Source organism: Silene latifolia, chromosome 8 (genome assembly GCF_048544455.1).
Source record: "Silene latifolia isolate original U9 population chromosome 8, ASM4854445v1, whole genome shotgun sequence".
Classification (NCBI taxonomy): Eukaryota; Viridiplantae; Streptophyta; class Magnoliopsida; order Caryophyllales; family Caryophyllaceae; genus Silene; species Silene latifolia.
Genome location: NC_133533.1, coordinates 7007949 through 7020650, shown reverse-complemented (window position 1 = coordinate 7020650; position 12702 = coordinate 7007949). Strand labels below are relative to the sequence as shown.

Sequence of the window (12702 nt, the reverse complement as noted above, 5' to 3'; positions counted from 1 at the left end):
TCATTTATGATTGTTTTGAGTGGGACTTTGCCCCGCATCTGTAGTCGAACTTTGTATAATTGACTTTGTTTTGGCAAGTATACCATTATCCACTGACCCACCCCCTTGATGTAACAAATTATTTGAATCCTTTGTTTATCTAAGGTCTTCATTTCCAAAAAAAAAAAAAAAAAACATTTAAATATAAACATATCTAATCTCAACATTTTAAAATTGAGTGTCTATTAGGTATTGTGAATTTTGAGTAATATAAGTTGTCTTGACCCAACGGGTTGACCCGTTGTTTACAGGTCATTCCGGGTTTTGGTTTCGATCGGGCTTAGGTTGAAAAATAGTTAGTTCTTTATCTTACTTAAGGAAAGATTGGTTTGCATTAAGATACTATCAAACTTATAGCTTCCGAATTGTGTTTGGTTATTATTAAGGAAAATTGTTAGAATTCTAATAGGAAAAGGAATTCGGATACAATTGAAATATTATAAAGTCTTCAATACAATTACTTTGATCATAATAAGTTTAGTATTTTTTCTTTCTAGTTATTTTGTTGGCATGATCGAAATAACAACGGTCTTAGATAAGTAATCTTGCGAGTTTTAACGTTCAATTAGGGTTACTTGCATAGTTGATTTTTCCATGGAGATGAATTTAGGGCAAAAGATTAAAGGCGGAGATAAAGGACGGAATTCCAATACGAGTGATGCATCAAATGCAGACATTCCTGAAGAAATTCAGATTGAAATCCTGTCGAGGCTGCCTCCCGAGTCATTGTCGAGATGCAAGTGTGTTTCGAAACACTGGAATGATACATTAACCATACAAGCATTCTGGTTTAGACACTCTCGTTCATATGATAAACATCCTAAACTTGCTTTTGCGGCAACCTCGACTGATTGCGTTATCTCATTCGAGCTCAACGATGACAACACCCCCAAAACAACTGAATCTCGGATCAGAGGGAAGCATATATATTTCAATGATTTTCTTATGAATAATTATCCATACATGTCCAATATATGCAACGACCTAATTTGTCTCTTCGATAGAAATTCAAGTCGTGTAGGTCTTTTAAGCGTAAGAAGCCGGGATTTCATCCAACTTCCTGCAGTAAATATGAACGTGAATCCTTCCAAATATTGGTATGCATTAGGGCTTGATCCTGTACATAACGTTTTCAAAGTTTTGAGTATTACATATGAATGGACAGGCGAACGTCATACTGCCAAGGCCGCGATATTGACTATTGGATCGAAATATTGGAAACAAATAGACTTCAATTGTTTACCTAGTTCAGTCACTAAGTGGCCGCCTATTTGTCTTGATGGAGTGATTTATTGGGTCTATTATAATATAAATGTATTTGATCGCATCACGGTGTTAACCGTTATTGCTTTTGATCTGAATCACGAGACGTTCAAAGATTACAAGCTTGTCACGACACCCATCAACGATGGGATAATGTTCGAATACTATATGACACCCGTGAAAGGGTGCCTAACAATGTTAATTTGGAAGGTGGAAAGTGATGAGATACAACAGTGGACATTGTTTAACCATAAAAATCCGAATGCGGCTTGGAATTGCAAGAATTTTACTTCACATAATTTTCTCAAAGGGTGTCCTTACGACTATAGTAATTGGACAAGTGTTACAGGAGGTAACTTCCTGCTACGAAGGGAGTCGCTTGCTGAATATTTATTTCTTTTGAATCGAGATTTAGTGAAACCCCAAGAGGATTCCGATTGTTCATATTTATTATTGTATGATCTTGATAAATTCGCCATAGAAATGGAGTAAAATATTATTACATGTAGGAAAATGAAAGGGCGCTACCGCTTTCCATATGTTCTTTTTATTATAAATATATTTAGTTGTAATTGTAATTTAAGAATTAAGATTTATGGTGTTTTCATGCTAATGTTCATATATATATTCGATTTAAAGGGAAAAAATAAAGTGAGGCACAAAAAACGGTAGAAATTAAACTAGCGATATTGTGGTATTTCCTTTGCTACCGTTATATAAAAAAGTTCTTACAACGTCTAGTTCATGATACTCCAAAACAGGATTCTTTTTCACACAGGCACACAACGTTGTATTAGGACGAACACTTATAGCCGAGTCAGGGTAACATAGACGCACTAGGCGGTAGGTGTCATATATACTCTTCAAACTTATGCAACCAGTTTCAGCAAATGTTGACAATTTAGACATGTAGAATTGATACACTTCTAAAGCAACCGAATAAATAAAATAAATTAATTATTTTGAGTTAATACCAAATTTTAACTCCATTTCATAAGAAATAATAAACATTTTTAATCTCAAAGATTTAAAATTGAATATATATTACTCTGTATTACGAATTTTGAGTAATATAAGTTGTCTCGCCCGACGAGTCGACTAGCTACAGGTCGGGTTTTGACCCGCTATTTCTTCGGGTTTTGGTGTCTATTGGGTTTGGATTGAAAAATACGGTTTACTTTGGCTTGTTTTCGAGTCAAATAACGATGGATTTTCATGATTGGGTCAGTTTTGACAGGTCTATTATTTAGTTCCCTGTCTTAAGCAAAGGATTTTTTTTTCATGGTCGGGTCTATTTTTGACAGGTCTATTATTTAGTTTCCGAATTGCGTTTGGGTGTTATTAAGGAAAATTTTAAGAATTTTAGTAGGACTAGGAAAAGGAATTTTTGGATACAATTGAAATATTTGTTTCTTAAACCTATTTGTTTGTGTTTATTTCATGCCTATATATATCTAATAGAAAAACCCTTTATAGCCGCCTTAATTATAAAATTTTCAACACAATTACTTTGATCATAATAAGTTTAGTATTTATTGTTTCTTTCACGTTCTTTTATGGTTTTGATCGAAATAACAACCGTCCTAGTTAAGTGATCTTGCGAGTTTTGACGTTCAATCACGGTTACTTTCATAGTCGATAATTCCATGGAGATGAACGTTGAGCAAAAGATTAAAGGCGAAGTTAGTACACGGAACTGCAATACAGGGAATACATCATTTAAAGACTTACCTCAAAAAGTTCAGATTAAAATCCTGTCAAAGCTGCCAGCCAAGTCATTGTCAAGATGCAAGTGTGTATCGAAACACTGGAACGATTCGTTAACCATTATAGCATTCTGGTTTAGACACTCTCATTCAGATGATTGGTGTCTATTGTGTTCAAGTCAAATAACGATCGGTTTTCATAATTGGGTCAGTTTTGACAAGCCTGTTATTTAGTTCTCTGTCTTGTTTTAGGAAAGAATTTTTTTCATGGTCGGGTCTATTTTTAACAGGTCTATTATTTAGTTTCCGAATTGTGTTATTAAGGAAAATTTTTAACCATCAGTAGCATTTGTCTTGATGGAGTGATTTACTGGGTCCATTTTAATATAAATGTCTTAGTCTAGTGGTTAAGACGGAGGTATTGTGGATAATATGTCTCAGGTTCGAATTCCCCCTCCCCTTTATTGTAATGCGACTATGTGCACGCTTCGTGAGACAAAAAAAAAATTAGGGTGCTAACCGTTGTTGCTTTTGATCTGAATCGCGAAACGTTCAGAGATTACAAGTTTGTCACGATACCCATCAAAGATGGGATGTTCGAATACTATATGACATCCGTGAAAGGGTGCCTAACAATGTTAATTGGGAAGCTGGAAAGTGATGAGATACAACAGTAGACATTGTTTAACCATAAAAATCCGAATGCAGCTTGGAATTACCGGAGTTTACCTCACATAATTTTCTCACAATGTTTCCATACGACTATAGTAATTGGTCACAATGGCGTCTTAAAGCAAATTGAGGCCCGGTGCATCGTAAGAAAATGAGGCCCTAAATATGAATGCACAAGTGTATTGCAATTCGATGTTTGTATTAAATTTCAACAATAAAGCTTATAAATTCGGTGTCTAAAATCGGAAGCCCAGTTCCCTCGCCCGTGATTGCACGGGGCCTTAGACGCCCATGTGGACAAGTGTCACAGGAGGTAACTTCCTGCTACGAAAGGTGTCGATTGCTCAATATTTATTTCTTTTGAATCGAGATTTAGTGAAACCCCAAGAGCATTATGATTCCGAGTGTTCGTATGTATTGTACTCTCTCCTATTCCGAATAACTGTCCCATTTGTCATTTTTGTCTATTCACATAACTGTCCCATTTGCCATATTTGGATATGTTTTTTGACTTTCCTACCCTTGAGTCTTTTATTTATTTACCACCCCAACCACCCCTAAACCATCATATTCAATATTTTTCATTATTTAACTCTTATATTCTTACCCCTATACAATACTTTTCATTATTTTAACTTCATTCCTTAATTTTTGTGCCATTGTCCAAATGGGGCAGTTATTCGGAATAGGAGGGAGTATTATCTTGATAAATTCGCCATAGAAATGGAGTAAGGGGTATTGGGAAATATAGCAAATCAACCTCATAAGTTTGATATTATGTGCAATTAAACCCTTTAGCTTATAAATATAGCAAAATAGGCCCCATAAGTTTTACTAATTAATAAAAGTCAAAATTATTGATCAAATATTAATCCTAAAATTCCTAATTATTAGAAACATGTTCAATTTTTTTTTTTTTTTTGTATTTTGGTGAAAAAATATTCATAATATGAGAATTTTTATTTTTTAGTAAGTTACAATGAAAAGTTACCTGCCCAAATTTTTTTACAAATATTATCCTACAACCAGTTGTATAATAGCATTGTACAACCGCCTCAAAGTTGTTGAGTTATTACATAAATTTGTTGAGCTATTTTACAAGTTAATGAGCTATTTTACGAAGTTATTGAGTTTAATAATTATTCTGTTAAGCTCAATAACTTTGTACCATAACTCGATAATTTTGTTAATAAAGTTCGACAACTTTGTAACAAAACTCAACTACATTAAATATTTGTATATACAACCAGTTGTATAATATATTAACTGAACTTTTTTTTTATTTTAAATTAATTTCACATTTTTTGTTGAATATGTAAATATTGTATTTAATTTTTAGTAGATATATTTAAAATTATTTTTATAATAGAAAATAATGGGTTTTAGTTTTAAAAAAAATGGTATAAAAATTAATTTGGGCTTAATTGCTCGTTTTTTAAAACACTTATACCCGGGTCATGGTAACATAGACGCACTAGGCGGTAGGTGTCATATATACTCTTCAAACTTATGCAACCAGTTTAGACATGTAGAATTCATACACTTCTAAAGCAACATATAGACACGGAAAATTTATTAATGTGCCGAATAAATAAAACAAATGATTTTTTTCATGATTGGATAAGTTTTAACAGGTCTATAATATTTAGTTCTCTGTCTTATTTAAGGAAAGGATTTTTTTTCATGGTCGGGTCTTTTTTGACAGGTCTATTATTTAGTATCTGAATTGTGTTTGGTGTTATTAAGGATTTAAGAATTCAAATAGGAATAGGAACAGTTAATATATCATACAACCAGTTGTACCCAGTTGTATGCTCTAGAACCCGAGCTATATAATAAAGTTTTCGAGTTTTGTTTTAAAGAAGTCGAGCTATACCATAAAAATTTTGAACTCACTCACTTAAATATTAAAAAAAAAAAAATTAAAAAGCTCAAAAAAATTTACACAGAAACTCGATAAGATATAACTTGGTTGTATGATGCTATTGTACCACTGAAAGTATAATGTTATTTGTGGAATAGGAAGGGAATTTGGATACAATTGAAGTAATATTTGGTTTCTTAAACCTATTTGTTTGTGTTTCTTTCCGTTCTTTTATGGTTACTTTCACAATCGATAATTCCACGGAGATGAATGTTGAGCAAAAGAATAAAGGCGACGTTAGTACACGGAACTGCAATACAAGGAAATTATTAAATATGACTACATAGACAAAGTGTAGTACGGTCAAAGCCGCGATATTGACTATTGGATCGAAATATTGGAAACAAATAGACTGCAAATGTTTACTTAGTTCACTCATTAAGTACTTGCCTATGCCGAGTACCATCAATAGCATTTGTCTTGATGGAGTGATTAATTGGATCCATATAAATATATGTGATCTCAGCGAGTTAACCGTTTTTGCTTTTGATCTGAGTTGCGAGACGTTCAGATATTACAAGCTTGTCATGACACCCATCAAAGATGGGACGACATTCTATTACTATTTGACATCCGTGAAAGGGTGTCTAACTCTGTTAATTTTTAAGAAGAATAGTGATGAGGTACAACCGTGGACATTGTTTAAACATAAAAATCCAAATGCGGTTTAGAGTCGGAGGAGTTATATTTCAGATGATTTCCCCATAATGTTCCCTTACGAATATAGTAATTGGACAAGTGTTACCGGAGGTAACTGCTTCCTGCTACGAAAGCTGTCGATTGCTCAGTATAGAGTGAAACCGCAAGAGCATGGTGATTCTGAGTGTTCGTTTGTATTGTATGATCTTGAGAAATTCGTTATAGAAACGGAGTAACACGTTACTATAATTATACAACCAGTGATGGAGCCAGGATTTTAAGGTAGCGGGGGCAAAAAATTTCAGCGGAGCGAAAGGGTAATATTATAAGGGGGCCTCGAAAAAATTCGAAAATTTCAACTAAAAATTTCGAAATTTCGAAAGCAAATTTGACTAGCATAATGATTTAACGGGTTTGACTAGCAGATTTATTTAGTAGAATTGTTTTAGAGGTGTTTGGTAATTAACAGTTTTAGATTAGCAGATTGTTTAGATTCTTTGTAAAATGACAAATAAGGATATAAATAAAATATTTATTAAATATATAAAAGAAAGGTTAGTATTTTTTTAAGAGGGTAAATAAGAAAAAAAAAATTCTTTCTAATCCGCTAACCCAATATGCTGGTAGGAGCAGGCGAGCAGCATATTGGACCCCGATATGCTATTTCAATATGTCATTAACCAAACGCTCTAAATAGCATATTCATAAGTCAAATATGTTAAACTTCTCCAATATGATGAAATTTGGCCAATATGCCATTTACCAAACAAAGCATGTAAATGACAGATTTTATCAGAAGGTTTGGCTAGCATATTATAATTAGCGGAATTAGTTTGGGTGTTTGGTAATTGGCGAATTACGATCAGTAGATTGTTAGTTTTCTTTGTAAAATAGAGTAAACTTTCCTATTTTAGAATATATTAATCAATATGTTGGGGTAAGCAGCCCTGTTTGGTACTCAACAGATTAATAATAGCAGAAGCAGATTGGTCAAGCAGATTATAAATGACATATTGGATTGACAGGTTTGACTAGTATGTTTCAATTAGCAGATTTAATAATAGTGTTTGGTAAATAGATTGTTGTATCTATATGTAAATAGTTGACATATTCAATTTTCCCAATCTACTAATCTGAATATTTTGGGTGGAGCAGCATATTGAAAAACAGTAGATTGAAGCTCATTCTACTATTTCAATATGCCATTTACCAAACACGTAAATTAGTAGATTGGTGAGTCAAACATGCTAAAAGGCTTGAATATGCTGAAAATTCATCAATCTACTGTTTACCAAACACGGCCTCATTGTAAAACAGCATATTGACCCCAAATATATTGTTTCAATATGTTTGCCAAACACTAAAATTCGCTTATTGATTGGTCAATCATGCTAAAGTCATTGAATATATAAAAATCGGTCAACATGCCGTTTACCAAACACCCTCATTGTAAATTTTGAGCAATATAAGTTGTCTTGACCCAATGGGTCGATCCGAACAGGTCAATTCGGGTTTCGGTGTTGATCGAGCTTAGGGTGAAATATACAGTTTACTTTGGGTTATTGTTTCGAGTCAAGTAACTATTGATCCGAACAGGCCAATATATGCAACGACCTAATTTGTCTCTTCAATCAATCTTCAATTCGTGCACTTCTTTTAAGCATAAGAACCCGAGATTTTATCCAACTTCCTGCAATAACTATCAAGTCTGTGAATCCTTTCGGAATTTGGTATGCATTAGGGTTTGATCCTGTACGTAAGGTTTTTACAGTTTTGAGTATTATATATGGAAACACAAGCAAAGATTTTACTACCAAGGCCGCGATATTGACTATTGGATCTGATTCTGAATATTGGAAACGTATCGACTGCAAATCTTTACCTTGGTCGCTGACTATGTGCTTGCGTTTGCGGTGTATTACCAACAGCCTTTGTCTTGATGGGGTGATATATTGGGTCATTCAAAATATAAATTACGCGTATAATAATCTTCGCGTGATAAACGTTGTTGCTTTTGATTTGAATCGCGAGACGTTCAGAGATTACAAGCTTGTCACGACACCCATCAAAGATAAGACCGTCATATACCCTTTGACTTCCTTGAAAGGGTGCCCAACTTTGTTTATTTCGAAAAAGGGAAATGATGAGATACATCAGTTGACATTGTTTAACCATAAAAATCCGAATGCGACTTGGAATTGCCGGAATTTTACTTCACATGATTTTCCCGCGATGTTCCCTTGCGACGATCATTGGACAAGTGCTACAGGAGGTAGCATCCTGGTGTCGAAAATTCAAGATTTTGAGGAACCTCGAGAGCGGGATGATTCAGAGCGTTCGTATTTATTGTATGATCTTGAGAAATTCGCCATAGAAACAGAGTAAACACATTATTATAAGCAAGACGAAAAAGCTTTCATAAGAAAAATATTGTTATTTTTATTACTTATATATGTGAAATGTGATTTGAATTAATCACACACATTATCTGAACGGAACGTCCATGTGTTTTTTTAATTACAATTTAGTTGTAATTGCAGTTTAAGGATTTTATGATGCTTTCATGATTAATAAAATGTTCATATATTCGAGTAAAATGGATAAAATAAAGTGAGACACGAGAAAAGGTAGAAAAAGAAATTGACGATATTGTGGTATTTTAATTTCAAGGCATTACTTCAAAAATGTATGCGACAGTACGACCTTCCAACGCGACTCAACTCACCGACAGTTCACGATACAAAACAGGGTTTTTTGTTCACAGATTAGTACATGACCAACAATCACCATTGTATTGGACCAACACTTAGAGTCGAGTCAGGGTAATCTACTAGACGCACTAGGCGGAAGATGCCATATAAAAAGTCTTCACTCTTCAGTCGTCTTCTGCAACCAGTTTCAGCAGAATGTTGACACTTTAGACATGTAGAATTGATACACTTCTAAAGCACACATAAACAAAATACATGGTATTGTACCTTATTGTCACATTTCATCTACAATTCTGACACAATTTTCACCTTTTGTTTATAGTCCATGAAACAAAAACAAAAGAGCAAAAGCAAAGAGCATGCAAAAAGTTTAACAGCTAGTCTTACTATAGACGGATATATCCGTCTATAGCTAAAGACGGATCAAATAGCTTGAAAGTGATGACATTTTTAGCCCCATCACCCCACTTGTTGCTTGTCCTATTAGGAATGTGGTATTGTATTTGGCCCGTCTTTAGTTATAGACGGATATATGCCGTCTATAATGAGATTTTGTGAAAGTTTAAAGAAGATTCATAACATGACACAAATTCTTGTTTAAGACGGAACTATCTATTTTAAACTTAAAACAGGTCAAATATGATGGATAGGATAAAAGCCGAATTCCTAGGGACTAACAAAACAACTGTCTTATTTATACAAGTGGGTTGTTAGTGTTACTTGACCCGTTTTAGTATTAAGATAGGTATGTTCATCTTAATTCTTAAGAGAGATCAACTGATAACAATTTTTTTTTTTTTGGTGCGATTTTAAATGTTGATGGTGATTGAACCCACGACCACTTGGTTGAAATGCACTTACTTTTACCACTGTGACATATGCATCTTGTTTTTGCATATGAAAACCACCAAAAGAAACCTTAAAAGATATTCAAATTCGTTCCGTCTTAAACTTAAAATGGGTCAAATAAGATGGATAGGAGCCATAGGACAAAAGCAGAGTTCCAAGGGACAAACAAAAGAATTGTCTTATTTATACAAGTGGGTTGTTATTGTTACTTGCCCGTTTTAGTATTAAGACGGATCTACCCGTTTTAACTCTTAAGAGAGATCAAGTAATAACATGAAGATCAAGCTTTTGCATAGGAAAACCCAACAAAAGAAACCTTAAAAAAGATTCAAATCCCAAGGGATCAATCTTTTCTTTAGCCTTAACTTTGTAAATTTCCAACAAATGAAATCATTAGACTCCTCTTTCAAGTTTGCTTATATTCCTTACCTCTTCTCCTTTGTCTCTCTTTTCAGCTAGGAAAGGCATAGATTCTTCTTATATTCCTTAGGCCTATACCTTATATTAAAATGAGGCCTAAGCATGGATGATTGGATTCTACTATATTTCTCAAGGTTTGGCTGCTGCTACTACTCGAAACAATGAATGAAAAACAGCGACATTGCATTTCATTTCTTCTTTTGCTAGGAATCATTTCAGGTGAATCCAATGTTCTTACATTAAATTAAGTATATGATTTTAAGTTCGCTTTCGTTTCTGTTTATATGAAATGGTTAGTTTGATCATATTTAGCAAATTTCGCTTTAGAAAACAGAACATTGGCATATCTTTGATTATATCTTCCCAGGGTACTAGTAGTAAAATATAACGAAGAGATTTTAGCCTAGATTTTTAATACGGAGGTTATGTGGATAATAGGTCGTAGGGTTGAATCCCCATTCTCGAACTTGTGGTCTTGATGCCATAATCGGTCTTTGAGGCAGTGTCATAGACAACTAATGATACTGCCTAAAAACTCGGTTATAATGACCTTCAAAACCTATACGCGAACTGAGAAAATAAATGACAAAAAAAATAGATTATGCAAGAACAGGAAGTTAAAGAGAACTTACAGTTACATGGAAATATTTCAGGGTCAAGTGCTGAAGTGATCAGACCAACACAGAGATACTACAACCCACAAGGCCAGATGTTCTATGTATCCTCTGAAGACAGCCCAATGCATGACACTTATCCAACAATAATTGGCAGTCCCACGGACGGTGACCCGACTCTTAACCCGAGTCCAATGACTCCAACCCCGACCACAACACCCATGACAGGCTCGCCAACTACACCAATGACGGGCCCTCCAACGATGCCAACCATAGTGCCACCCCCGACACCAACCATTACTCCTATGCCACCGTCTGGAGGTGGATTTGGAGGAGGGGCGGGAGGGGGAGGTACAGGAGGTGGTGGTGGAGGTGTTGGTGGAGGCAGCGGTAATGATGGTGGTGGTGGAGGTGTTGGTGCTGGCGGAGGTAATGGTGGTGGAGGTGGTGGTGCTGGCGGAGGTAATGGTGATGGTGGTGGTGGTGGAGGTGTTGGTGCTGGCGGAGGTACTGGTGGTGGTGGTGGAGGTGTTGGTGGTGGCGGAGGTAATGGTGGCGGTGGTGGCAGTGGCGGTGGAGGGGGGTCTTGGTGTGTTGCAAACCCAAGTGCTTCAGAAAAGGCATTACAAGTAGGTCTAGACTATGCTTGTGGATATGGAGGAGCTGACTGCTCTCAAATTCAGCCAGGAGCAAGCTGTTTTAACCCGGATAATATCCGCAACCATGCGTCATTCGCTTACAATTCCTATTATCAGAAGAATCCAGCTCCAACTAGCTGTGATTTCGGTGGAACTGCTCAACTTGTCAGCACTGATCCAAGTAAGTCATGCTTCTTCTGTCAATAGTCTGGTAACATTCTGTTTTCAACACTTTTTTTCAACAGAAAGGTTAGAAATTATACTGAGAATGATGCATGTTAATCAGTATAATGACTGAAATTCAGAAAAACACTCGAAACTATTTTGTGGAATAGTAGTACATTGACTGACGGAAACATAACATTGGACACACCTGTTTCTTTCAATTGCAGGCTCTGGAAGTTGTCACTTTCCATCAAAAGGATCAGCAAGTCCAACACCTCCATCTCCAACGCCGCCGACCATGCAAACACCACCAACCATGTCGAGTCCACCAAGTCCGCCAAGTACATTGATGCCAGCAACCCCTTTCGGAGGAGCATCAGGTTTTGGTCCTGAACCAACAGCAAGCCCTAACTTGGCAACCACTTATTCTCAGCAATTGTTGCTCTTCATCAGTTCAGCAAGCATGTTAATGTACATTCTGCTAGCTAATCCTGTATAAACAGACGAGAAATAGGAGACAGGCTTTTTTTCTGCAGACAGAAAAAAGTACTTGTGTTCGATGAACACCATCATTCCACTTTTTCAACGACAAGGAAGAAGTCAAATTCATGGAAGTAGAGGGAGCACGGGAACATACCCAACTTCAACTGATGAAATTTGGAGGAGTTACAGATTACGCAGAGATAATTGCGGCTTACAAGAACTTGTATCATTAGAAGATTCATTTGTCAGTCTCTCATAATTCATAGCTCCGGGTAGGCTGGGATACTGCCATTAGAGGCATATAGCAGTACATCAGATAGAGACAGAGATCCTATATACCTGTATAAATTGTTACTCTTAATTCTGTTTCACCTATGAATAAACAAACAGTAGAAAGTACTTTCACTGTTTTTTCCCTTTTACCAGATGGAAAACAACTCAGAATTCGTTGCGCAATCTGAGGAGTCTTTACCCTTTATTTCAGAAAAATAGGGTTGAGAACTGAATCAGATGATTGCTACACCAAATAAAAAGAAATGCATCAAATTTAGCGAGTCATTTTGCTTTATCATATCCTAA

General features: G+C 35.5%; 1 protein-coding gene and 1 long non-coding RNA gene across 2 annotated transcripts; one reads left to right on the top strand and one right to left on the bottom strand.

Moving 5' to 3' along the window:
• Window positions 1-10269: 10269 nt before the first annotated feature.
• On the top strand, window positions 10270-12545 carry LOC141594044 (uncharacterized). The gene is made up of 3 exons (XM_074414257.1): window positions 10270-10442; window positions 10877-11656; window positions 11868-12545. The coding sequence occupies exons 1-3, from the start codon at window positions 10385-10387 to the stop codon at window positions 12137-12139; spliced, it is 1110 nt and encodes a 369-aa protein (XP_074270358.1). The 5' UTR covers window positions 10270-10384; the 3' UTR covers window positions 12140-12545.
• Window positions 11522-11938, bottom strand: LOC141594045 (uncharacterized). Its single transcript, XR_012521987.1, has 2 exons — window positions 11849-11938; window positions 11522-11706 (listed from the first exon to the last, which is right to left on the bottom strand). It is a non-coding gene; the product is annotated as an uncharacterized LOC141594045 (long non-coding RNA).
• Window positions 12546-12702: the final 157 nt, after the last annotated feature.